Source organism: Poeciliopsis prolifica, unplaced genomic scaffold (genome assembly GCF_027474105.1).
Source record: "Poeciliopsis prolifica strain line A6 unplaced genomic scaffold, Auburn_PproV2 SCAFFOLD020, whole genome shotgun sequence".
NCBI lineage: Eukaryota > Metazoa > Chordata > Actinopteri > Cyprinodontiformes > Poeciliidae > Poeciliopsis > Poeciliopsis prolifica.
Genome location: NW_026562395.1, coordinates 2,946,224 through 2,974,134, shown reverse-complemented (window position 1 = coordinate 2,974,134; position 27,911 = coordinate 2,946,224). Strand labels below are relative to the sequence as shown.

The window sequence follows — 27,911 nt, the reverse complement described above, 5'->3', positions numbered from 1 at the left end:
CGTGTGGACACCGAATCTCAGAAGCTGCTCCACAGCGCTCACTTCTGCCCGAGCCGCGTCTCTCTCTCTCTCTCTCTCTCTCTCTTTTCTCTCTCTCTCTCTCTCTCTCTCTCTCTTTCTCTCTCTCTCGGCGCTGCGTTTTGAATGGAGAACAGTTCACATCACAGCTTTAATCCAAACTGCAGTTCCCGTGATTGCATCAGTGATTCCTTTTGTTGGTTTACCGGGATTATTGGGGGACAGTGGATGTTTATGTGTTTGTTTGGTTGGTTGGTTGTTTTTTGGCCAGAAAAAGATTCTCTAATCTCTGACGCATCAGTCCGCTCTTAATGGCCTAGTTAAAGCAATTTGATTGCTCTTTATGATAGTACAATGATTGTAACGATCTACTCAATGTGTTTGTACGCAATCAAATAAATTTAGGCCAGTTTTAATGCTTGACGTGTTTCAGGATTAGTAAAGATCTTTTCTGGGTCAAGATGTTTGCACTTCCGGCACAAATCAAAGGCTACGTGTGTCATTCCCTGTCAGCCGAGGAAGCATAAATAAAGGGTGTTATTGTAGTTTAAAAGCAATAATTATTCACTGTGAAAGGATTAAACTGGGGGATGTGGTTTTATGGCCAAACAAGTATTATAAAACATACAGAAAATGTTTGGTTGTAGCTAGCATATTTCCACACGGCGCGTCGAATTAAAAGAATTCCCCGAGGTTGACCAAAGTTATTTAAAATTTGAATTTATTTAATATTTGGCTTTCGATTGATGTGACTTTATGGTGTTAAAATGTATTCTACCACAACTTTGGTCCTCCTGACATATCCGGTGTAGCAAAGGTTCAACCACCTCGCTACTTTGAACCTTAGCTAACATTAGCTTAGCTTAACACACAATTTTTTTTTTTTTTTAATTGCAAAAACAGAACAAACATAAACAACATGTAGCCTAACACTCTTAATACAAATAGATACATTTACAACAATAAAGGGCTTTATAGAACATAGAACAATTGTTTTACAATACTGACATCGAATCGGTGCTCGAGGGTTGTATTTCTTTAAGGGCATCTAAGATTTGAATGGCTTTGGCATTTGAGCTAATTTTTAAAGATTCTATATAAATATTATAGAGGATAATAAAATCTTAAGGTTAGGTTTGTGCTCTGAATATTTGGAGGTATGAATATGATATTTACCGTAAATAATAAAAAAGTTAACAACATATAATAATTTTGTTTCAACAAGTTTACATTTGTCCATCCCAAACAGTATATCCTTAGCTGTAAAAGTAATATTTAAATTTTTTTGATGAAAATAATTTGACATATCTCTCCAGAATATTTTGGTGTAATTACAATCCCAAAAAAGATGAACAAGTGTTTCTTCATTATTTTTACAGAAAGTACACATAGCATCCAAATCCCATTTATATCTTTTTATCAAAAATGTTTTACTGGGATACACATTATGAATTATTTTATAAGAAATTTCTTTTATTTTATTATTTATTAAGTATTTTTTAGGGAGTAACCAAGTCCATTTCCAATTTATATTTTCAAAAATTCTGGACCAATAAAATACACAAGCTGGTGAAAAAACCATATCTCTTAATAGAATATTTCTTAACATTTTGTTGTTTGCTTTCTTACTTATAAAAGGACAATCATAATCAATATAAATTGAATTTGAATCAAAATTTGGTATAGAGTTAGTTTGACCTGGAGGTAAAGATGATAAAAGCTTTAATGATCCACTAGGGATTGCGTCAAATACCACTGCATATTCTTTAGGAGTAACAGGAAATTGGATTAACACACAATTTTTTATCTCGGCACAGATTTTGAGACTGTGTTGATGACGCCAGGGCAATGGAGTCTATTGTCCTCAAGACACTTTGTTTACTTTGGTTTCATCGACCTATGAAGGCTTAAAATGACCTGGCAGACGTTATTCGGTTGTCACTTCGACGTTTCCGTATAAAATCCCATCTCACCGAGTGGCTTTGAAGCTCGCGCATGTTCGTTCGAGGATGTTTGGGCAGCCATTTTAAAAAGAACAAAAGGAGCTAAATAAACACCTTGACTGAAGCGTTCAACCACCTTTATGTTTTCCTTTCGCTTTAGTAGAACTGTAGCATAAATGTAATGAGCAAAAAAAAAAAAAGTTGACCAATTATTTCATACTAAAAACTTGGCAATTGAATAAGATTGTGAATACTATTTAGAGGTGGTGTCTCTTCGAACATGGACTATTTTTGATCAAGTGTTTGTCAAATTAAAAACAGAGTGCAAACATTTTTTCCTCCATTTTTAATATATTTTATTACTCAGTCAGGTTAACAACCAGTGTTTCAAAAAAAACATCATACTCAAAGTCTTCCATTAAAAAAAAAACAAAAACAGAAATATTCACAAAAACTATTTCTTATAAATCAACTTTATACATAAGGAATACCACTGACTAACATCCCACAGTTGAGACCAGTAGCATTTCTGTACGAGGTGAAGAATAGACGACTTATTGCTTGAGTTCTACCAGAAATATAAAGTGCAACTAAAAAAGAAAAAAAATATTTTTTTTGAAGTGTAAAAAAAATGAGATGTCATTATTGTAGCAGTTCATAGTTTGGTATGATTTTCCCTCCTAAGGCTTTATTCAGTTTTTATTCTCTTCTGAACGACACTAACAAACAAGTTCAAGTACAACATAATTGAGTTAGTAAGGTGGTTAAAAAAAAAAGAGAACATGTTAGTCACATTTATAGACAATTTCATTTTAGAAAACAGCCTGATGAAAGCTGACTGCGGTAGTTTAAGCACAGACTTCATACATTCAGCAGGTCAAGTAATGCTCTTTGAATTAGACTTTTCTCTACAGCAACAATAGCAGCAGCAGCAGCATTAGGTACCTTTCCAAGGCCCTTTTTTTTTAAACAGGCACATGTGGTGAAGCTTGCATGTCATGTAGACACCAATAAAAAGTAAAGGAGGTAAAAATGTCAGGTTTGAGCATGCTGCTGCAACAGAGAGCTGTGTGGTACCAAAAAAGACGAGTCCAACTTTGCCCTGTAGAGACTATCCCAGATCGAGGTCCGGTTCCAGCTCCTTTTCCACGTCTATCCACGAGCGTTTCTTTTCGCTGGGGAAGTCCTTTCCCAGAGAGCCACGCGTTTGCGGTCGGGAAGTGAACCCCTCTCCTTTTGAATTTGGTGAACTGGATCTTTTGAGAGACGCGATGGTGAATTTAACTGGGGAGTCGTCGTCAGAGTCTTGACTTCTTCCTCGCTTTACACCAGCTCCTCGTCCCTGAGCCATTTTCTTTCTCGGGGGTCTTCCTCTGCCTCGTCTGACCTTCATCTCCTCCATAGTAACGTCTCCTTGCTTCAGTTCAGCTACCCTGTGCATATAAGCGTCACTCCTCTTGGTTTGTGCCAACTTGGTTTCAGTAGAGTCTGTAGTCAGATGGGACACCAGGCTCTTCGAAGGCCGGCTTTTGTCGAGTATGGAAGCTTGCTCGGCAGGAGGAGGACGACAGATCTGACCTACCGGCTTCAAACATATATGACCCGATGAGGTTCTAACCAAGATTGGAACAGGCTTTCCTTGGTTCGCCTCACTGGCTTGTAGGTCGAGTGGAGGTAACGCGATCACTTTGTTGAGGAAGGTCAGATCAGCGAGGGGGCTTGCTGAGCTTGAACTCTTTGGATCAGAATCTGACGGCTGGTCAGAATCAGAGGTGGCTTTCTCTAAACTCTTGCAAGGGTCCGCCAGAGACTGCTCTGCATTGACTGAAGAGCCGGCCTCGTCTCCCTCGCCCTTCTTCTTGGAGTCCATGAACATCACGGTGTAGTAACCTTGTCCAACTGGGGGATGATGCAATAAGATTAATGAAACTGACAGCATAAGTACATTTTAATAAATTAGATTACCGTCTACAATTCAAATAAGCTTTTTTAAATTCTAACTTGCTGCCAATAGAATCTCAAAATTCAGTCTCATCAGAAAATCTGAATAGTACACAAGTACTATACACCTCTTCCACTGCATGTTTACTGAAGTAAGTCACACTAATCATGGGATCCACCTGTCCAATCTATGGCATGATGATCTGATTAATGACGGGCCAGTGATGGTAACTGAGCGCATGGCGCTGGCAAATGAGAAGGAGGCTACTCACTTGCGTTAGCTTTGGAGAGGCTAATGTCTAACAAGTCTGGGTTGCATTCTTACTCTGCTGGTCATTAGCATGGATAGGTTAGCGTTTGATGTGTTGGCCTCATGAAACGCTTTATCCATCATATCAAAAGATGGATAAGGCCATCATTTGGTTATGATTGCATGTTTATTTATTTATTTTATTAAATTAAGCTATTGTCAACAGCACGTGAGTTTTTCGACAACATGCTAAAGCCACAACGCTATTCAACGCATGACAACCTGCAGTTATCATACAGGTGTCTTTTGGCCCTGCTGTGGTGTTAACTAAAGCCAGATTGCATTCATAGCAACCTTCAAACAAATTTTGTTATTTTATTGGCAGCAAAAGCAACGGTCATCAAAATAAACATAAATAAACAGGACATATTTCTTTGTGTTTATATATGAAGAGTTTCACTTTGTTGAAAAACTGAAACAAAATAATTTTAGTAATATTCTACTTAAAAGAGAAGCAGACATATTATTAGAGCATGAGTATTAAAATGTTGCTGTTAGCTTACGTGGTTTCAGGGAGGAGGGAAGTATGAGTCTGCCGGTTTTGGAGCGAATCAGAGGAAGAGCAAGTGGCCTTGAAGGGACGACTATGGTTGTTCTTTTAGCTCCTGAGGTTCCAGGCTTGGTGGACGCTCCCTCAACGGACATTTTGTCCGGGAGCTGTAGGTTGTTTGCGACACAAGTGGGAATGGTGTTCTGATCTGAATTTTTAGACGCTTTCTGGTTGTCCTTTGACTTCGAAGCCAGTTGATCCGAAGTGCCGGGTTCGTTCTGCTGAGCCTCTGTCTTCGGCGCCCCTTTGACAAACTGTCGTGGCACGATGATGGACACTTTAGTCGGACCGTCTGGCTTGAGTTTGTTATTGACGGGCTGCTCTTGTGCCCTCTCTGGCTTTTTAGAAGGGTGGAACAGAGACATCAGCTTTTGTAAATTTTTTTTGGCCACCTCAGACAGGTGGGCTTGACCCGGGGGGCTCGGGGCAGGCTTCGGCTGTGACGAGGGCTGCGGGTCAGAAGAAGGGGCGGTGGCTTGAAGAAGAGCAGCCTTGTTCTGCAGAAGTTGGGAAAACAAAGGCTTCCATTTCATGTTCTTCTCGCGCTGCTTCTGCCGCTCAAAGATCTCCTTTAGCTTGCTCTGAATCAAGCTCTCGGGCTTCCCTGAACACCAGAAAGTTAGTTACTGGCGAACCGACAAATACCTGCACATGTACTCAAATCATCAAACACAATGTATTTACCGGCCAGCACAGACAGCTTCTTTAAATAGACAGACTGAGCTTGAAGCAGCCTCGTTTTCTCCGCGTAAAAATATCTGGATGTCTTGCCCAGATTTTCAATTTCTTTTACAGCCTAGAAACAGCAGAAAGAAAACGAAGGATGAAGATATAGATATTCAGATATTGACAATCTTTCCAAGAGTAGGTGGAGCAAGCAAAAATCCTTATATTTATTACATATTCCGAAGGGTGAGCTTTAAATGGGAGGTATGTGTTTTCCAGTGTCATTTTATAGCATGATCAAGTAATTTTGTTGCTTTCAGTTATAAAAATTAAGTATACGTGAAATATGGCTTAAAAGAAATTTGACACCTTGAAATTGTCTTTAAAGTGAAAAACATTATGTAAAATTGTCTTTTTGAACTTTATGTTTTGTTATTCCCTCATCAAAAATGTACCTGATTTTTTCATGTTTGTTCGAGAAATCCTTGAATCTCCCATGGCAACCATTCAGGAGTGCATAAATACTTGCTCTCACAAAGCTCCACCTCAGACCGGAAGAATCCAGCTGAGTTTTCACACCAGTTTCCCCTTTTCGGCTCCTCCAGACTAGCGGCAGCAGCAATTAGCAAACATCTAGGAGAACTGAGAGTCTGCTGAGCTCATCATATTAACTACTTCTCAGTCCAATGCTTTTAAGAATGATTGTTATTGGCCTGAAGAGCAGCATAGTTGTAATGATGTGTTGAAAGCAACGTGTGGGAAAGAGCAGGAGCTTCTTAAAGAGACAGAGGACGAGTTTCAAAGCAATTTTGAGTCTGACGTCCCACGACACTCCCAAATGGCTGCCGCTGGAGATTCAAGCATTCTTAAACATGCATGAATGAATCAAACCTCCGATTACTGGCCACTGAAGGCATCATTTTAGGACAAATGCCTGCAAAACTCAAGTTTCCACCTGGACTGGTGGATGACTACTGACCAGACTAAGAACCTGATGCCTGGAAGATCTGGAGTCCAGTTTGAGGAGACTCTGCAGTCTGTCGAACAGAACTCGCTGTTCACAGCGCCTCAGCTTCTCCAACGCCGAGTGGTTCTTGCGCATCCTCGGCCTTTTGTTTTCAGAATCTGTGTTATATTTTAAAATCTGACGCAAAAGAGATAATAAATGCACGTAAGACAATGGATATGCTTTACTTCCAGAGGAAACGTAAATATTCTGTCTTGTCAGGTAGCATATTTGCTGTCTATTAAAGTAGATAAGGGTTAGTTAGCAGTATAATAGCCTTTACCAGTTCGTCGAAATCCTTTACTTTTCCACATTCATCTGCAGAATTCCTGAAAACAAACACAGATCAGTCTGATTAGACTTTTATCAGTATTTGAAACTTCAATGAGAAAACGTCCAAACCTATTACATTGTTTGCTGTGAAATCACAAAAGCATCTTTCCTCATTTTAGAAAGGACTTCTCCTTGTTTCCCTTCAACAGTTTCAATGTCCACCATCTCCTCCTGCAGAAACAGATTTCACAGCGATTACATCGACGATACCAAATAATCAACATTCACTGCGAGAAACAAAAGGGTTTACGTCTTCTAGGCATTCATCAGAGTCTGAGAAGTCAGAGCTCAATTCTTCTTCTGAGGACAAGCCATGGAGCGATTCCTGCTGATTCTCCAGGTCGTCGTCCTCATCGTTCCCACTGGACGACATCTTCCTCTCAGCGGAGGAGTCGGGCTCTGGCACGTCGCTGTTCAGTAAGGTCCTGACTTTGCTGAAGGTGTCAAACCCGACCCACTCCTTCGCCAAGTGGCTCAGTTTAGAAACTTTGTTCTCTGCTGGAGCGCTCCTGGTGACGTCGGGGGGCTTCGCTTGCCCTCCGGCCTTATTAGCTCCGGGTTTCAGGAGCTGGATGAGGGTGAAGCCCCCCGGCAGGGCCACGCCCGCAGGGCTCTGGTCTCCACCGCCGTGGGTGGACGGAGGGCAGATTCTGAAGGAGTATGTCCCGCTCTTAGCCAGGAAGCTGGGGCTTTTCAGCGAGGGGGAGACGGTGAGGGAAACGGGCGAGGACGTGGAGCTGCTGTGGATGTTCTGCTGGATTGGGCCAAACGACTGGACAGGCTGGGACTTCTGAGAACCCTGCGCCGTGGAGCCATCACTCAAAGAGTGCGGTTTGTGTAAATCAGCTGAGGAAGTAAAGAATATGGAGGAGTAGTTAGGAAAATGACCACCAGACCATTTACTACACAGATGTCAAACTCAAGACCCGCCATTGGTTTTTATGTCGTTCTCTAGACTCTGGATGGCAAATTACGCCAATCAGTCCCTACAGTTTTTTTGTTTTGTTTGTTTTTTTGCCATTTTTTTTTAGGTATTCACGTAAAAATCAACTGTCACCCACAGTTTTTTTGAGCTTATGCATGATTGTAATTTTATTTTACTGCAAATTTTCTGAAAAAATTGTCAAAAACATTGGGATTAAGTGACTGCAAACTCCCACCTGTAGGTGGAAGTTGTTTACATTTGATACTGCTGCCTTAACCTTAGTCCATGATTAATATGGTGAGCAACAGAAACATCAAGTGTCATTAAAATTCTGCAAAAATGCAAATATTCCTTAATCAGAACAAAATCCACAATTTTGATAGCAAAACCCCCCCAAAAAACATTTGAAAAGATGTTCAATATTTTTATATAAGAAGTACTCATTGACTGTAGAGACAGCTATTAAGATTATTACTTTAAATGGTTTGTTAATGAGCCTCATCGCTACATTCTGGCAGCAGCGGCCCTTGGGAACGTTCATAATGTTGATATGTGGTCCAATAGAAAAATGAGTTGACTCACAAGACGCAAGAAAAAAAAGGTCTAATGAAACATGACAGTGCTGCCTGATGCTTTCTGAACTGCTGACTTCCTGTATGCTCATCACAGTAAAGTGCTTGAGTTGGGACCGATCTCACCTTTGGGCTGCTGTGTTGTCTTCTGATCCACATCCGGAGGAACAAATATCTTTGCAGCTTTTACATGAGGGGATTCTGGCGTGGAGCTGAAGTTCTCCGATTGTTTCGGAGAACCGATTTTATCGGTGCCCAATCGGCTCGTGACATGGGCTGCAAGACGATTGGCTGGATGCAGAGACCCTATGTTGCCGAGCGACAGCATAACCCGATTGTAGTATTTATCATTTACCTAAAAACAAAACAACAACAAAAAACGGATAAATACATTTAAATAATCTATCCATCAGGGATGGTTGCGATAACCTCACTGGCAGACTAACCATTACTCCTATTTGGACCAGTCAGGATTACCAGAAAATTACTTCTTTTAAAAATGTCAGATTAATAGAGATTTTATTTTTTCACAATTTTTTGTAAAATAAGACTTTCACCTTCATTACTGCTAAAGGTTAAATGGAAGAACATAGGTGGGTGTGTTTTGAAGCATCAAGACAAAATTGTAATGAATCATTTAAATCCAAGGAAATGTACACACATTTATAAATATAAATTTACATAAATTTAGTTCTGAAAAATCCTAAAAATAAAATTATTCCCACATCTTTTTCCAGCTGTACTTTACAGTCTGTTAAATTTTAGATTAAGGGTTTGATAAGGTGAATATTTAAGATTATTATACGCTGAAAATTTCTGAATAAACTAATAAATGTATAAAAATACATGTCACTTGTAAAAATTAAAGTTTCACACATTAAAAACTGTTGTTTTTTTGTCAAAAACATAAAAGTAAATGGGATATGAATTGGAAATGCCTATATTTTATTATTATAAGGTTGCCAACATTACTAATGTCTCTTATTCTGACTCCACATTTACATTAGCTCAGACGTTTAGTCCTGCGTTTCTCACTTTGACTAAACAAGGTGAAAGAGGAATCTTTACAAGAAAAGAGGATGATGGGGAAATAACACACAATGAAAACACAGCGTTTATTGGGAGCGTACCTGGATGAGTCCGGATGGTTTGTGGCCTGACTGTTTTCTCCAGGCCCTCATCCTCCCGGCCCGGGTCTCCCCAAACTCATTCCTAGGGTCCTTTGCTGCCTCTTCCTCAGCGTCTCCATCACACTTCTCTTCCTCTTCGCTTTCTTCCTCATTTTCGCTCACTTTTTCTGGTTTACTGATCTTCATCTAAAAGCATTTGGATTTGAAGAAAATACATGAACCAACAATCTTTTTAGCCTTTAGCTAATAAAACATCCACAGAAACAACAACGAAACGCTCGGCGTTCTGAATAATTTGACGGAACGCAACAACGCGACAACACAAACCCACCCTGAAGGTGATGATGGTGCCGCTGGGTTTCCTCAAGGTGACTCTGGTCACAGGGGTGATGCAATAGGGCCCAATGTAGAAACGCCGGTGGAGCCGGTTCTGGTTCATGCGGTCGCACAAACCCTCCAGCACCATTTTGCGGTCGTTCTTCCACAGACACATGGACTGGATCTGGATCTGCTGCTTCGTTTTCGCTGCAACAGGCCTTGTATCCGAATCTGCTGCATAAACACAGAAATATGCATCGACTTGTACGCTTAATATCTAAAATTTAACGGTGAATACTAAGTCACAGAGCAGTCTTTAAGTGTCGAAGTATTAATTTAACTTCTTTACCTGGCTTTTGATGGGTCACGTCAGCCGCGTTGTTCTGATTCAGGACGGGTTTATCAACGCTCTGCACTGATTTGTCCCGCTGATCAAAAAGTGCGGTGTTCAGGGTGATGACTGGAGGCGGCAGGCTGTTGTACGCCCTGACGCGTGCACACGTCAACTTGCTCTCAAGATACTTATAAACAGGATCCTTGTCCTCTTCACGTATCTGAAATCATAATTATTTCAATTTCCTCTTTTTTATTACTACTAAATATATGAAGAGTAATTGGTGGAACACAATCAGATTCAAGAGAAGAAAAAAAAGCTGATTATTTTACTGGAGGTGCCGGGCAAAATGTCCAGGTCTTGATTGATTTCACCGGGGTGGGGAGCAAAGCCACCTTGGGAGAGTAAAGCGGCTCTAGATCTTCGTCGTAAATGTTGCGGTTCCACAGTTTGGCAGCAGCAGAGCCAAAGCGATTCTGGGCCAGTTGTTCTGTATCCGTCCGAGCTGAATGACGAGGGACAAAAGAAAACAATAATTAAATTACCTTTCACTAAATCAGAATTATGAGCAGGAAGAGTCAAAAGTAGGTTGTAAATATCTGCAGGAGGGAGAAATTTGATGTTTTAAAATAAAAGCATTAACTTTAAAAACTGCTGAAGATTTTATACAACTTGACCCAAAATCATTTTTTTAATAAACTAAAATATTAAAAACTGATCAATCTGTGTGTAATATATTCTGAGTCAAAATCCAGATGTTAAGAGGTTTGTTAAAAGAACAAGAGTGAACTAAAATACTCATGACAGGAACAGAACAGGCAGGCAGAATAACAAAGGAAAGGGATGGGAGCATTTTCTAGAGTTAGAATGTCCAGAGCTGAACGCTAATAAAAAAATGTGAGGCACAGCTTTGAAAGTCATGCTTAGACACTTGCTATCCCATCTGAGTATTTTCCAAGGGAAAATATTTTTGTCACGAGAGATGTAAAGAAAAGGTCTCCGACTGTACAGTTCTAAAAATGTTCAGCTTTTAAAAGCTGAAAGCTATTTCAGCTTTTGCTCTTCACTGAAGCTACACCCGGACTGGTATTCTTTTATATTTGACACCCGAAGTAGGTATGAAATGATAAAAACAATTCTACCTTCTTCCACTTCCTAATTTTGCACCAGTTTGTGTTTGTACATCCCACTAACACTGTGACGTGACAAGATGTGAAAATGTTTAAGGAGTTTCCAAGCCGCCTATTACTCTGACGGTCAGAACGACAATACATAAAACCCCTGCAGTAATCAGACAGATTTAACATCTGGAGGATCTTACGTCTGAGGCAGCTGCAGGTAAACATGCACTCAGGCTGTCTGCAGTGGTCGGGGTGTGTGTTCAGCTGCTTCACGCTGTCACACACACAGCCCAGTCTGCAGAAGTCCTGACCACACTTTGGTCCTACGGAGTCGTCTCGAAACGGGAGCTCACTGGGCATTTTCTGATTGAGAGAGAGAGAGAGAGATGGTGAGAAGAGGCTCTTCTGTCCCAGAGGTCGGGCCTGGCAGCCATCTTTCTGTCCAGTCTTTGTTACCTCTTTGCTCATGATGACAGACAGAGCCGTCGAGAGTCTTTCTGGAGTCAGATGCGTTCTGCTCAGGCCCTGGTTGAACGCAGCGTCTTCCATCTGCAGCAGCCTGACCTGGATCTTTGTGAAGCCTGCAGCTCTGTGGGTCGGACCCTGGCTCTGGCCGAATCCCGTCGCAGCTTTCTGATTAGCTGCCGACTGGCCGGACGGTAGCCTGACACACAGAGAGGCACAACAAGTTACAGCCTTTCACTTCCTAACATGTTCCACAATCAACAAGCTGATTGGCAGTGTGCAGCTAAGAGTTACGCTATCTAAGACTTCCTCTGGGCCTTTCACCAGGAGCTCATGAAATGAACTTTGAAACACAAACATATGTTTGTTTGAAATTTTAAGTTTTGAACCCACAAGTTTTTACAGCCTTGGTATTGTTAAAAAATGAATACTAAACGTACTGATTAACAACTAAAACAATGGAAAAGGAATAGAGATGTAAAAAACAGTTAGGATTCTTTTCAGTCTAAATTTCATGTCGATTTCTGATTTTGATTATTTCAGAAACTGACATATTTAAATTATTAGAACTATGGTAGAGAGCTTCAACACAGCAGGTTGATTATTAAAGCAAACTCAAATATAAACTGTCCTTTTCTTTCCCATGTATATATTGTTTTATGGTAGGTATTAAACAAGAATGTGAGTTCACAGACATAAATTATCCCCCATCGGATTTAGAAACAAGCCAGACAGTAGAAAAACCTCACAACCAATTGAGCCACACTCTCAAGACACACTACGTGGAAAAAATGTGACAAATTATCGAGCATCTGGTGGAGACAAATGCCTCCTTCCTACCTTCGCGAGTCGTCGTCAGCGTAACCGGCCCCAGCAGCGTCTGGATCCGAGGCCGGGCCTGTGGCTTCAGAAACGGTCTGAGCCGTCTGAGCCGAGAACGGCTGGGCTTTACGAGAGAGAGGGCACGGCCTCCTGGGCCCGCCTGAGACTCTGGATGCTGCGTTCCGATGCCTGAGCGCGCTGTCCAGGGTCTTGACGTAGCTGGAGCCCCTGGCGGGCAGCTGGTAGGCCACCGTGTCCTCTGGGTGGGTGGAGAACGCGGCAGCGCGCTCACTGATTTGCTGAGCTTCGCTCTCCAAGTACTCATCCAACATGTTGCTGCAGAAAGCAGACATGTTCTTTTGTAATCCTTCAGGAAGGGAGAAAAAAAAACAACACTTTTAATTTATTTAGGAAGAATAATGAATCCGACACAAACGCATTAAGCTGCTGGTTTCAGTTCGGTTAATCTTTTGGTAATTAGACTGACTATGCTAATCCCGCTGCTTGATAAAAGAAACCCCCGAAGCTGCAAGAGAAACAAGCCTTACCTTCGCTGTTAGCGGCAGATGTTTCCTGGCTTCTTGCAAACTTGTTTCTCCATCCTTTTATTTTTGTCACATCCCTTGTTTTTCCTGTTCTGGAGATAAAGGGCAATTCCTCATCTGCGAAAGACAAAACGCAGAGTTACAACTCCAAGCAATCTTTGGCCCTTCAGACACGATGTAAAAAAATATATCTATAAGTGGCTCCATTAATCTTCTTAAACCAGTGGCATCAGTTGCTAAAGACACCCTGAATATGTTTTAAAGCTGATTTTTATGGTAAAACTAATTAGGAGATTAAGTGTGCTGTTAATTGGTTGAGGGGGTGACAATAGGATGGAGGTTACAGAATCAGCAGGAAACAGTGAGGCATTAAGCTGGCTTTCTCCCCGTTTAATACTAAATTATGTGAGGAGGGGGGGAAAGCCTGTGATCCTCTAACATAATTAGACAACTTCAGCAATAGTTTGAAATACAGCTATATTAAAAAAAGAATAAAACTGGAGATAATTTTTTTTTTCATCAAAAAGGGACAAAAATCTGACAATGAACTCTCCTGTCCATTTTTGAACATTTGTAGCATAAACAAAATTTGACGCCCAGGTGGACCGCCGAACATCAAAATAACTCAAAACATGCCAGTAAATGTACAGAGGACTGGCTGAAGAGCTGCAGCGCTTCACTCTACATGAATAAAATGAGGCGTTTAATGTGAGGAAGACTCTCCAAGAGGCTTTTCACTGGAAGAAGTGCAAAGAGTCTGAAACACAGAGTTCCTTTAAGTCAAAGCGAAACACTCACCTGTTTAGAGTCCCTTTGATTTCCACTAACCAGAAAACTGGATGACAAATTTGATTTAAATTTGCTTGATGGTGGCATTTTAGAAAATATGTCTATTGCTCGTTTCATGATTAGTTACTGTATTATGATTGAACCACCCATTTGCTGAAACGTGCCACACAAAAAAACTTCACTTAAACTTGTGATTAATTTTACTGTACTAACATACCCAGGTACAAATTAAAACCACGCAGGGTTGTACATCATTAAACAGTTTAAGGTTCAGAAGTAGCTGACATTCTGCTGCAGGTGTGTGTTTCTGTGTGTGTGGAGGTACTGCTCCTTTGAGACAGACTTTAATTATTACAGATCTAAGGATTATTACAAATGTCCTCCGAGACGGGAGTAGTTGTAGTTCAGTTTGAGAGTAAATGAAACAGTCTGTCTTATTTATGTCTTCATATCACAGCACGTAGCCCCGACCGGAGCCCCGTTTTCTCCCCTCTCTCTCCAAAGGCGTGAAAACACAGAAGTCCCGTGTCAGCAGAATGCATTTAAAGTTTATTGCTGTTACACTTTTCTATAAGATTTGGAATGACTACCTACGACTGAAAAACAAACCTTTTTTTCTTTTTTTTTTTCACCCCCAACTGGATCTTTCATCTCCCTCGCACGCACAGCCAGAGCATCTGTGCAGCTAATTTGAAATCAATTCTAGGTACCCATGTCCAGAGAGCCACTAGAATCACAATGAAACAATATTAATTAAATATCTGTCTTATTTTATAGTTTACTGGCCCCTTCTTCTTGGGCCGAGATGTGTGTCCACAGACGGTAGCAAACCCCCTCCGCGTCGGATGTAATCTACGTACAACTGCCAGGTTGTGGAAATCAATTTGAAAAAGTGTAAAACTGACAGTCAGGGTGAAAAAAAAAGATACCAGGAAAAAAAGTATTTTTATCTTATCTATGTCTCCTGCGAGAACTATAGAGATTTAGTCAAACGTCTGTGCAGTTTTTGGCGAAGCATGGTTTTATTTGTCAAGTATTCTCAACGTTTCATTTTCATTCTTCAGTCTCTTTTGTTGCCCGTGTTGTGCAGAGATTAGCAGCCCTATTTCTGAACTGGACACACAACGCAGATTGCATCGAGTACCAATGGATGAAGTTTTCACTTGAGATCAAAAAAGGAAAACAATAAATATATATACACATTTGTGCTTTCTTGACCATAACTCATTGATTTTGAGTGTTGCGTGACACAGCATCGGATAGCTGAACTTGATGGCTACATTGTTATCACGACAGAAAACAAAGAAAAAAAGTAAAGAAACCTCGGACAAAACTAGTTCACATCATCTGCAATCTGATCATTTTCAATCCCTGCCAGATTAATGTTCACATGGACCTCATCAGCTTCTAGTGGACAGTTTATTTCAGGTAATCATTGTGCCAGAAACAGCCTTGGTCTTTGAGAATCTGACATTTGCTTTGGTCGTAATTTACATGATATCCAAATATAGGCTGACATTTAAGGTCAGTTTCTTCTTTTAGGAGACACAAATTTAAAAGGGCAAACTGTTATTCACACATACATTTCAGGTTATATCCTGTGTGCATGAAACATCTGCTACCTTCAATGAAGTAATTATAATTCCTATTTGTGAGTCGATGTCAAATCTCCATTCGTAAATCCATGAGCACGACTATTCGTCATAGTGAGTCTAAGACCAAAACCTGCCAAAGCTGTCGAGTTTTGCTTTATGGATTAAATAAAGACAGATGAAGTTCTACTTTTAATCTGGTAAGAATAGAAAATGTTCCACTTTAGGAGACAATTTAAAGGAGTTTATCAAATATAGAGCTAAAACTTAAACATTTCAAACTGTAGTCAAGTTATAATTTTGTCCAATATGTTGTAATGTTAGCAGATCTGGAGATAATGTAGGTTTTCTTTTACTTTAAGCAGTGATTGGCCTTATAGACATTCTTACATTTCAAATGACTGTAATCAAATTTGGAGCTTTATCTTGAAATAAAAATAAACCAGAATCTGCTAAAATAGCAGAGATTCCCCCATCTGTCTAACTTACCAGCAGGCGATAAAGCCGGTGTGCTGGTTTGGTGTTTCAGGCTTGAAGGAGGCGGTGGCAGACAAACACCCAGATACTTCAAGTCGATAGCCTTGGTCGGGTCCAAGGAACTTAACTTCAAGCCCACTGGATGCAGATTAAGAGATTCAACCGGTGAATGAATTCACATGGCCTTACTTTAGCCTCAGCTTCCTGCTTGTTAAGGCGTTTAGATGAACTCACCCTCCTGCAGCACCGGATGGATGACCTGTCTGTGTCTGAAAGCGCCCAGGTCATCCAAGAGGAGAGACTCCAACCGAGCCGTTTTCTCCTCCTGCGTCTCTGGATTCTCCTCCACAAAAACGCCACAGGAGTGATCTCCTACATCAACATCGATAAAATTATAGGACATACAGCTGAAACGTAAACTATACGCATTTACACAAGCAATTCATACATTTCTTTCATCGGTAAATAATTCCTTGCTCAATTCCTTACCCGTCTCCATCGGCTCTGCTGTGGTGACTGCGGGTTCTGATGATGAGGCGCTTGATAACTTGTCTTTGATGTGAACCTCAAGAGCTTCCTGTCAAATCAAACAATCAAGCCTTCAGGGGAATAATCTTAACAACCCAACAAGCTAATCTCTCCTCATTGTGGCAGAGACTGCCATCGCCACGAAACGTGCGTCTTGTTAGCAGTTTTACCTTCGATGTGAACGACACAAACAGCAGGCCTTCTATGTCGTCCAGTTCTGGCTGCATGGCGAGAGATAATGACGGGCTGTGGGCCGGTGTGGGAGCTGCGGCTGCCGCGGCTGCCCTTCTCCAAGCCCTTGCATAGTACATCGTCCAACGACTCTTGATCTTCTTCCTCCTCTTGCGAAACCCAATCGATCGTACCGGGGTTCCCGTTGAGGAGCTGGTCTTATCGGGTACTGCTTTAGGCGGCCTCCTCAAGTCCGAGTTTGCCTTCAGAAGAACAAAGGCCGCGTCGTCTTTCTTCGGTTCAACATCAGGCTGGTTCTGGAGGAGAACAATCTCACCCAGTGCATGTTTGCCCCGGATACAGGGCACATATGCATCTCCATCGCCAGCTGGGTGGGACATTATAGGCTTCAGTACCAGTCTAGTCTCTTGTGCATTTGCAGATGAAAAGGAGGGATCCTGACGCTTCATGCTACAAAAATAAAAGAATGCTTTTTAACACCAAGTAAATAAAACAGCACATAAAATGATCTGAGTCGTGCGTACAAAGGGTTGGCTGCACGTTGACAACACCTGCAGAGCATGATGGGAAATTATTGATGAACACTGACTACGTCCACATTCAATTACATGCTATGAAACTGTTTGAATGGGTTTAGAAAATGTCACTACCACTGGATTTTTTTTTTGTTTGCAAATCATCCAGGGCTTTCAAAATTCAACTCCCAATTAAAAGATCACCAGTCTAAAACTGCCAATAGTTTCAAGTTTTTGGTATGCATCTGATCAATTATTTTAAGTCTTTAACAGCGTGCAATACTCAGGTGTCCCTGGTTTTGTCAGTACATTCCGGACTGTAGTTATAATGGATAAAAATCTGATTTGGTTCACTAATCTTTCAGTTAACTAAGAGGTGGGATAACTATCATAACACTTTCTACATCACAACAATTAGTTTCAGCATCAGATTGTTGTTAGTGAAAGCTATTGCTTGTTCTTCAGAGCAAGAATAAGCTGCCGTAATTTGAGGTACAACTTGTACGATTACTGTAGCTACATCAGAATACATAATAACACGGCCGTCCGACACTATTTCAATATGTTGCAGCGATGCACTGATCAGGCCAATGTTTTAACATTTAAAATTTAAAGACCACCACAAAGTTGAAAGCAAGATGTCCTGCAGGTCGCCTGATAGAAGCTGCGATTTTGAATCCAACTGCAGCAAAATCAAACGTAAAATGAAATAAATGAAAAGAGAGGACAAATTGCATTATTCAATTTGTACTACACTCAAAAGTGTATGAAAATTAAACAACCAATAGCGGGTGAAACTCTCCAGTCAAACTTGGGTTTAGAAGAAGAGTGAGAAACATTATAATAACTTCTATTTCCCCTCATTCAGTGGATCACATATGTCCAAAACTGTCTTTTTTTTCTGAAACATTTTATTAAACTCAGGATTAGGGCTAACCCCGACTTTTTATTATTGTTAATGGATCGTGAAAAAATTCTGAGGTGCATTGTGTCACTTTAAAATGTAATTGTTTCTTTGTCCTCAGAATAAACCATAAGCAAAACAGATAATGAAGACATACACAAGTCATACCAAATTAAAAATAAACACACACAAAAAAAACAATATGTAATTAACTCCTATTCTTTGAGTTGAATTATAATTGTGACTTCTCTATCACTTACACAAATATATAGGCTGTTTTTTCTTCTACACATTTTCAGTAGTCTAAAATATTTCATTTGCTAACCAAGACAAATATCAGTGCCAAACAGGAGAAGCCTTGCCGACTCACCTCAGATCCATCACCTCCTCCTGTGGCTCAGCGGGTTCAGCAGGTTTCAGAAGCTTCGTTTGGGTCTCTGGATTCACAGCAGGTGGGTGGATTCTGTTAAGGCGGGAGTTGTTCCCGTCCTCCCTGAAGCCCTTGGCAAAAGGGTTATGGTTGATTTTCAGCTGCGTGATCCGAAAGTTCTGGTAAGTCGTCACCGCCATGAATTCCGTTTGTGGGAACGTAAAGGTGATGCTCTCGGGTCCCATGACGACGGGCTTGTCGGCTGTAGGAGCCTCCCCATCCAGAACCGGAATGATGTGAAGCCTAGGAATGTAGCGATGCAGGGAGTGCAGGATCATGTGACCCTCTTGATCTTGGAAGTAATTCGTCAGCTTGAGTTTATAGAAAGAGACCAAGCAGCTCATCCAGTCTGAGCCCAGGCAGGGCGAGTAGTGGTGGGGAAAGGCTCGGATCAGGCCCTGAGACTGGTGCTCCGTGGGCCCGTTGGGCTCCCATTTGGACGTGTTCCACCGATACCTGAACGGGCTTGATGGGACGATGGACAGGACGAGGCTGTACATCCGATCAGGTTCCAGACCGGCCAGGCGATAGCGGCAGTAGGGGAACATGCGGCGACCCTGCTTGGTGAGAATCATCTCGGTTCCACACTCGCAGAACTGCTTCCATATGCTGTTGTTCTCCAACGTGACAGAAACGCCCTTAAAGGTGAGCACAGTGGGGAAGTCTGCCTCTGGATTTTGACAGCCAAACGCAGAAGGCGGCAACGTGGGAGCCCAAGGTGGAGGATCGGAAATGGAAAGCAGACTCGGTCCTGGGCTTTTTAGAGAGTCTGGTGCAGGCGCAATCTGTGAGGTAGTAGGGCTTTGGTCGAAAATCTGTTCAAGTATTGGAGGGGGTGTAACAGCAGGCTTAGCTTCAGCAGGTGAAGAAAGAGCCAAACTACATTCATTGCTTGCCACGGAGATGACTTTGCCCTCCGTTGTGGTGTCAGTGGCGAAACTGGGGTTTGCAGTGGTTAAACGGGAGGAAGGTAACACAGGGACAGAAGCAGCGGTGTTCGTGAGCGGAACATTAGGCAAGTTGCCCTCCTCTTCCTTCAATTCATGCTTGACCTCCATGGCTGCGAGTTCAGAGTCCGAGGCAGGCATCACCAATGGCTTTGATCATCACACTGCATCTGGCTCCTGAAAAAAAGAAAAACAAGGATAATTATTACGGTTTTGTTCAGAGACTCTCCATACGTGGCAGGAAACACACCTCTTGATAGTTTTCATAATTTGTCAGGTGACAACAACAAGTTTCAACATGTTTTATTGGGATTTTAGTTAATAGACCAGCAGGAAAAGATGGTTTTCAAAGTTTTCACAAAACAGAGAAACCATTAAAGTGTGACATATAATTTGTTTTTGGTTTCTGATTATATGGAAACAGAGACGGGGACAGACACGACAGTAAGGTGAAGAATCTGTCTGTCACCTCAGTCAGTCGCAAAACCCCTAAATATGACTGACGCCTGTAAACGAAGCAGCATCTGGCTGCAGTTTAAATATTGGGAATAGCAAAGTAGAAGCAGTGTGATTACTGAGTTTGTTTCCGTTCAATACATTTGCTCATTTGTTTCTGTGTTAAATAGAAATTTAAATTTTGAATAAAATATTACACTAAAGTCACAATGTCTGTTTTCACAACAACACAACTACATAAAATTAGGCAGATATAAGGCTTCTAATAAAATAATCTAATTGCAGAAGGACTTAATAGCAAATATAAATATTTAGTTTGACAAGTTAAATTGAAATATGATGCAACAGATGATAATAAATTGGGGGCCGAACGAGGAGCCACAGCTGGATCGCTGAAAAGAGTTGAATTTCCCATCACTGACTGATAACAATAAAAAGCACAGTGATTGTCTTTATATAGTACCATATGCAAATGAGTCCAAAACAGAACTTTTTGATATACATGAAAAATGTATCACCCTGAACATCTTCACTGTCAAACATAGTAACAGTAGCATCATGCTGTGGGGGTGCTTTCGTCAGCAGGAAACAAAAGGTTTTATTTTTCAACAAGGTAATCAACATGCCCAACCCCAAGCCCAAAATAACATTAAAGACCTGTGCCAAGATGCTCTCCATCCAATGTGACTGGCATTGATCCATTTCAAATTGAAGAACAGTTTAGTTTCTTGGAGTACAGAGCTTTTACAGAGAAACCGTTTTAAGACTGGCTGCTGCAATTGCAGCAAAGGCTGGTTCGACAAAGCTTGACATGCATCGGATAGGTTTTCCCGTGGCAAAATGCGAGAAAGCTCAATTGCAACAAATGAATCGCAAGGCACTCAAACGACCACAAGAAGCCAGAAGCAACCCTACCATGATAAGCCACTGTTAAGGACAAGGTGGGTAGTTGGTGGATGACAAAGCAGGAAGTAGATATCCCAACAACCAAGTAGTGCAGACATTACACCCACAAATGAAGCCCAAAACTGGAGATGCTGTGCTCATCAGCAAGAAAAATATTCAAACTGCAGTCTGCAGTTTTTAAAACTTACTCATGTCAGCAAAGCCATTACAAGAGCCGAGTTCACAACACCGGAAAGTACAAAGTTAAAACTATGGGTTCCTCTGGGTCCAGCCAGTGTTGACTAATTCTATCCACCAATTCATTTTGCAAGACATCTAACATGAACTGGACATAGTTCTAATGCTACGCTTAGTCCATTTGGCCACAGGTTTCTACTTACAAAATTTTCATTAAAATCCATCATCTGGATGTGAAATAACTACTTTAAATGTACAATGACCACTTCTTTTTTACATTCCGAAAATTTTCAGACTTTAAAAAAAAGGGACAACAAAAAGTATTTCATCATTTTGGCCGACCAGTCCTTAGTCTAATTTTATTCCAAAAATAATAATAATTAAAAAAGTCTTCTTCAGTAAAATCCCTTTCCTGAATGGCAGTCATCAGGCCAGAAAGGTGACCTGCTCTTGTTATCACACCAGCAGGCAAACGCTCCACAATGAAGGTGTTAATAAAGGCAAAGGCAGGATTACACAGGTTTCTACCATCCTGGTCACATTTACTCACAAATGGTATTGGCATTGGTATTTTCCCGTCCAAAAAAACAGAAGAAGAAGAAGTCGTGCTTTTAATGTCAGCAGTTAAACAGCGCTTTCTTTCTCACACGCTGCAGCAGGGGGGGAAGGCCGCCCGCTCCGCCGCTCACAGAGTTGGAAAAGTTGCACGTTTCGTCCAAAGCCTCACCTCCCGGCGCCGTCCCGGTACCTCGTGTCAAACAGGCGCCGTGCAACAAGCACCTCGGCGGCGAAACCCCAACTGTTGCGTGTCGCCTGGGCCGCCGAGACGAGCCTCAGGAAATCCCTCGAACATAAACACAAACTGGCAAATGGAGGCCGAAAGCCACGCCGCTGCGCTCGCATCGACCGACCCCGTGCACGCGGCTGCGAGCCAAACGCGCATGCACGGCGCGTATCAGCCCCTCCAATGGCGCGTGATTCCCGACCCGCCAGCTCGAGGAAAGCGGGAGTCCGGCACCATCCACGAGCTCATTATGGTTGGTCTCACCATTTCCCCCTTTTTTCTCTCACCTCGCGCTCCTCGGTACTTACAACTCTGCGCAAGTTGCGTTGATTGCTTCCCGGGTTTTACTGTAAAAAGGCGTGACACTTCCTGTGGGTTTCCTTTACTTCTTCAACCTTTTCGATCTCATCTCCATTCTCACCCTCTGTGAGTCACACACACGCACAATCCTCACTGCCCCACACATACACACACACATCCGTGCTCCGGGGCGATGACGTCGAGCTCCAGTAGCCAATGGGCAATCTTCTCCTGTTGGACAACTCCGCTGGTCCCTTCGCTCTCCTGTGGAGTAAACACCTCTAAAAACAAGACAAACGTATTTTATAAAGTAGTCCTAAGCGGAGGCGTAAAGGTTCTCAAGTCATTTCAAAGAACTGACTGCCACAAAGAGTCAGCGTTTTAATTCTATTAAGTATTAAGTCTGAACAAGATGCCGTCAAAGCTGATCGGTCGAGGGGATTTATCAAGATGGCGGCGCGCGGATACGGCAAAAATAAATAATAGTAAAAAAATAAATAACCTAATTTACTTATTGGGGAAATGTCAAATTCTCTTTACGTTCGGTTGATTTTAAAGAAGAATAAAATATATTGTAAAGCCTAACCCAACCAAACCCGTCAGTCTCCTGCAGTAACACCACGTCGTTTTGACATATTTCATGCTAACACGCTCCATAAAAATAATCCCACCATTAAACGCTGTTCTGTTCGTCGGAGGCGTCAAATTACGCGAGTTTATCGGAATCCATAAATAAAATGAAACACACATAAAAATAAGCTTCCTCCTGGTGGTATTGACACGAAGATTTGCGATATTGTTTGCTATAGTTTAGCAAACACAACAGGCTGTGTGGATCTTACCTGAGTGTTTGTTACCTTCCTGCTACACGTGTTGAGTTATAGAAGGTTTTTGGACTTTGGCCAATGACCTTCTCAAGACGAGTTCTGTTTTTGTGCTGCCTCATCACACAGGAAGTCACATAAATATGTTTGTGTTTTATTTCACCAGGCATCAGTCATGCCTTTTTACTTGTAACCCCCAATGACATGCTTTAGCTATCAGGTAGGTACAGTCACAGTGTGTGCTTGTTGTGGGCCCCATTTTGTTTTCGCTCAGGCTAGTTGTATTAGAAGGGCTTGGGATCACAATGGAGCTTTTGTAAAGGACAACATATGTTGTCTAAATGCAACCCATACCAGCAAAACAAGTTGGGTGCCTTATGTAAGATGTAGCTTGGTCTCAAACGGTTATTTGAAAAAAAAAGATTATTTGGTGGTTTTACACATTTAGTGCTTATATGGATCAAAATGTTTACCTGAAGTTGTTTTGGTTCAACCCTGATAACATGAGGTTACCACACACAACACAGAGGGGTTAGAAATAACTTTATCTCTTAATCTAAAACAATGTAACTCTGGTTGCTTCATGTAGACTTTTTTCAGGTACAAAATGGTGCCATAATGAACGTGCTAATTTGTAGAACCACGGGCATGGCACTTATTACCTGTAACAATCAATGACTTAAAGGTAATTTTTTATGTATTACTTATAGTTTACTCGACTAAATATTACCTTTGAGATCACTTTGTTCTATTTTGGTTTAATCTGGAATGCTACTCATATCCCAGATTCAGATTAAATCCGTGTTCAAACTTATATGTGCCCCATATATAAATGTAAACTGGGTGTTAATGCAGTAAATAGAAAAATAACTGAAGATAATAACATCTTCAGTTATTATAACAATGCTGTGTATCAAACATAGCTTAAAAGAAATTTGACTTCGCAATTTAACGCCTTGAAATTGGGCCTCTGTCTCTTTAAGAACTTGTTCATTCAGACACACATCACAACAACACTTCTCATTGTGTCATTTCTTTGGCGTGTTGGACTGAAAAGTAGTTTGTATGATGACCTCAGTAGACATGCAGTTCCACTAGGTGTTTCCTCCTGCTGCTGCTAGTCTGAAGGAGTTGAATGAAGAAGCTGCATCTACGAGGTGGAGCTCTGGGTAAATCAGTGGTGCGTTGTAAGAGCAAGTGTTTTGGTGCCACCTAACTCCAGGATGTTTTTGATGAGGGAATAATGTATAAAACTCAAAAAGTCAATTTTGAACAATACCTCTTGTTTAAGTTAAAGCCAGAAAAATGTAATGCAAATGTATTGATATCACAAAGCACCCACTTTTATATACACAAAGGTTTGAGATTCTGGAAGTAAAGGAGCCGAACAGGCATACAAAGATTTAGTTCAGTGCAAGTAAATCCAATCACTAAAATCAAACACAAGTTGCATTTTTAGTCATTGGTACATGTTTAATATACAGGGGATTACACAACAGAATAAACATGGTTGATGATGTCTTGATATCTGGGTTTAGGTGTGACTTGCATTGGTAAAGTTATGACCAGGTTAACTGGGCTGCTGGGACATTTATGTGGAGCAAATTTCTAATCTCTGACGCGTTCAGGGAACCGTTAGTTGAAACCATGATATCAATTTGCACTGAAGAGTGAGTAATGTGCAGAAACATCCACGCTGTCTTCAGCTGTTTGATGTTGGGTCTTTGTATGTCAGGATTTGCTTCTCTCCATTTACGCTAAGGTCACAATGTTCTGTTCACAGCACTGAAAGCCTCTGCACCGTATTGAGTGCTGCACTAAAAGAGCAGGCACTGTTTGAATTAGCATCTTCCAGCGAGAGCCAGACACAGTTCATTTAAGGTAAACTGCACCACATCCACCTGCTGGGCTGTTTGGAAAATCTGCTCAGTTTAGACTAAATTTAATACAGCACAAAGAAGCCGGAATCTTTCTAACAAATCAGAGGAAATATTTTTCTCAAGCAGGGGCATAATTCGGCAATAAATGTAAATCTATCTCATTATCCACTTATTGGATTAATGGTTCAAAGTTGAAGGTTAAAGCATTTACTGAGCTGCTGCACATACTAATTTGCTCGCTACCATTTCATAAAAAGATTTAGCACTTCAGAGAGAACCTTATTTAACGCTTAAGCAAAAGTTTGCACTTCTCAAGAGAAAACAAGTGGCCCCCTATGCCATACACATATGGACTAATAGACATGTAGGAAGCTGAGATGAAGAACTCAATTTCAATCCAAATAGGACTGACACTTGGGCTGAAAGTCCACTGAAGGATTAGATAGAGAGTCCAGTCTACCTGAAACAATCCCATGGCTGCTACCACAGCCACCGTACTTCGATAGAAACCCTGACTCTTCCCAAGGTGGTGATCGGGGGACATGGTATCACTGGCCGGTCTCACTGTATTGTGGTCCAGGAGCACCATAATCGTCAAGCTGCTGGTGACCGTGATGATGATCAAGGGCAGCAGGTGGCACAGCACCATGATGAGGTATTTGTACACACAGTTGAGTACGGGACAGTAATTCTCACCACACTGAAAGAAATCCTTGGGGCATCCTCCTCCGTTTTCCGTCACGTTTACCACGGATCCTCGAAAAGTAATGGCAAACATCGGGAGACTGAGGAGGATGGAGAGCGTCACGCAAACTCCACTCAACATCCAGGCAGATGCGATGCTGTCCAGGCAAATCGGGAGGCTGCCCCTGCGGTCGACGTCTCTCAGCTTCAGGTAGCGGAAGATGCAGATGACGACGGTGAAGAGGATGCTGGCTATTTCACCAAATGTAGTCATGAACTTAAGCAAGCGACACCACCAGGCACCGGTAGTGGTGAAAACAGTCTCAAGTATGATAATATCATAGACATTTATGCTGACAATTTCCCCTAGGTTGACTGAAGCGAGTCCCAGTAGAAAGAGCTCAAAGGATTTAATGTTGGACACTCTGGTCTGGAAGATGGAAAGGAAGAGCGAGACGTTGCCTACAAGTCCGACGCATGAGACAAACATTCTCAGGCCCAGGAGGTCGACAGAAAGGTCAGACATTGCTGAAAGTGTGCCGGATCCAGCAAAATCGTATCTTTTTCTTCTGTGCTCTTCTCAAAGAAACGAGGCGATGAACTGTCTTTCCTGCAAGAAGCGAAGTCATGAAATTAATTTCGTCACAACCTTGTTATCCGGTTCTCAAAGAGGGCAGGAATACAGGTTGGTGATTGGCTGTGTTGATTATGAAGGCAGGGAAACAAGAGGCAGTTGTAAACACCAGAAGGCTGGGAGTAATTAAAGTCTTACCTCTGAGCTTTTCAACACTTCATCTAGAGACCAACGTCTGACTTCAAGAGAGCGACGTGTCTTTTCAACTAACTAGTCTTAAAAAAAAACAACTTGTTTATTGCACTTGACTTTTTCTGCTACCTGGACCGCTTGTCATTTCTCGTAAAAGTGACAATAGCTGACATGACAAAACTTCCCCTATATATATATATTACACTTTTAACCAATCAAAGAGTGAACGTGTGTTTCTGTATTGCCCTGTGATACAGATGCCACCTGTTCTGGTTGTATCCCACCTCCCACCTATGGACCATTTGGGATAGAAACTAGCCCCTCTACCACGCTGCCTGGATAAAGCAGGATGGATTCAGCTCAATGGAAAGCAAGTCATTTTTCCTAAATTTGTTAACATTTTCAAAATGAAAGAACCTATTCATTTTAAATAGAAACATGAAGCATTCTCTGTTTCCTATAGGAATACAACACACACTTCCACACCACGATATCAAAGCTTGAGCAGACAATAAGTTATCATCTAAAACTTAAATGTAAGCTTGTACGTTTTACTGCATGAAAGAGAATGGCAGTTTTACAGCACGTTCCCTTGTGTGTGCTGTTGTGAACTAACGGAGGAAGCACTTTAATGGGACAGGGGCTTCTGGACCCTTGGTGTTGGCGCAGGACCGGGTCATGTTCCAGCTTGTCTCTTTTTGCGTTCGGCACTGTCTTGTTAGTCTTCGTTTTCTTTAACTAAGCCCTGCATCCTGATTCAGCTTGATTGTGAATCCCAGAGAGAGCCTGTAACTAAGGAAAAGCTCCACACTGGCAGCAAGTTGGTAATCTGTGTGTTGCACAATGAGCCTGGACAGTGGAGGAAGTTGTAATCATCTCACCAACATCTTGCAACTGCTGAACACAGATTTAAACAATGGACTGTTATGAAAACTTGTTACTACAACGATAAGCTAAAGTATCTGTTGTTTTGCATCATGCTTTTGTGTCTATTTCTTCTTTTTTTAAGCAAACATTTGATGGATCGTACGGACAAAAATGCAAACAGCCACGAGGCGGCTGCACAAATTGCCATCAATTTGATGGGTTGCCATCAAAAATTCTTTTTGGTGTTAATGTAAAAATCGAAACGCAGAGAAAATGCTCAGAGTTTTGTGCGTTTAGGCAAAAAGATTCAAAATCCAGGTAGCCTATTTGGCAAAGCTAAATTAACAAAATAGCATCCTAAAAATGGATAATTCCTTGACACTATTCAATTTTTTTCATTTTCTCCAACTTAAATGGGAAATATGTACCTCTTTTTACATTGCTAATCAGAAGCAGAAGTTACACATGACATTTTCTAAATATCTGTTGAAATGTTTAATTTGATATTAAATTAAATATTTCACAGCACTTTAATTAAAAGCCATTATTAAATACTTAGTTTGCTATTCTGCCACTGTAGAAGAAGCCGCTGATTGATGGAAGGAGTCAATTTTTAATAACCGATTAATGAAAATAAAAGATGTCTTTGACTCTTGTGATTATTTCTTACCTTTGTGGAGGCGAGTGAATAGCTTACAGTTGCTGCTATTTAGGATTGTGACAGAGTTACAGAGAGGGCATAAATAAAATATTTGATTTATTTGAATTTCACCAAGACAAATTCTCATAAGCCATCACATTTATGATCATGTTCTACAATAGCATACATAAATAAAAGCTTTAAGAAAATCCTCCGGTCCTTTTACTAGTCTATCCTCCAAAGTTATAGGCTGA

General features: G+C 41.3%; 2 protein-coding genes across 5 annotated transcripts; both read right to left on the bottom strand.

Annotated features, from left to right (window-relative positions):
- Positions 1 to 2,298: 2,298 nt before the first annotated feature.
- On the bottom strand, positions 2,299 to 22,121 carry magl (MAX dimerization protein MGA-like). Of its 4 annotated transcripts, none has more exons than XM_055044654.1 (22): positions 21,984 to 22,121; positions 18,367 to 19,550; positions 16,556 to 17,027; positions 16,347 to 16,434; positions 16,092 to 16,229; positions 15,870 to 15,995; positions 13,003 to 13,116; positions 12,473 to 12,821; positions 11,624 to 11,831; positions 11,368 to 11,530; positions 10,379 to 10,551; positions 10,062 to 10,266; positions 9,726 to 9,946; positions 9,395 to 9,580; positions 8,391 to 8,619; positions 7,018 to 7,613; positions 6,844 to 6,938; positions 6,718 to 6,763; positions 6,408 to 6,572; positions 5,447 to 5,558; positions 4,716 to 5,366; positions 2,299 to 3,860 (listed from the first exon to the last, which is right to left on the bottom strand). In XM_055044654.1, the coding sequence occupies exons 2-22, from the start codon at positions 19,512 to 19,514 to the stop codon at positions 3,073 to 3,075; spliced, it is 6,273 nt and encodes a 2,090-aa protein (XP_054900629.1). In that variant the 5' UTR covers positions 19,515 to 19,550; positions 21,984 to 22,121; the 3' UTR covers positions 2,299 to 3,072. The 4 variants fall into 4 exon arrangements, with proteins under 4 accessions (XP_054900629.1, XP_054900627.1, XP_054900630.1 ...); XM_055044652.1 differs by having other exon boundaries at positions 22,005 to 22,121; XM_055044655.1 differs by having other exon boundaries at positions 9,726 to 9,943; positions 22,005 to 22,121.
- Positions 22,122 to 24,983: 2,862 nt separating this feature from the next.
- Positions 24,984 to 25,910, bottom strand: LOC129369134 (gonadotropin-releasing hormone receptor). Its single transcript, XM_055044481.1, has one exon. It carries the CDS (start codon positions 25,908 to 25,910, stop codon positions 24,984 to 24,986), a length of 927 nt encoding a protein of 308 aa, XP_054900456.1.
- Between the last annotated feature and the right edge of the window lie 2,001 nt (positions 25,911 to 27,911).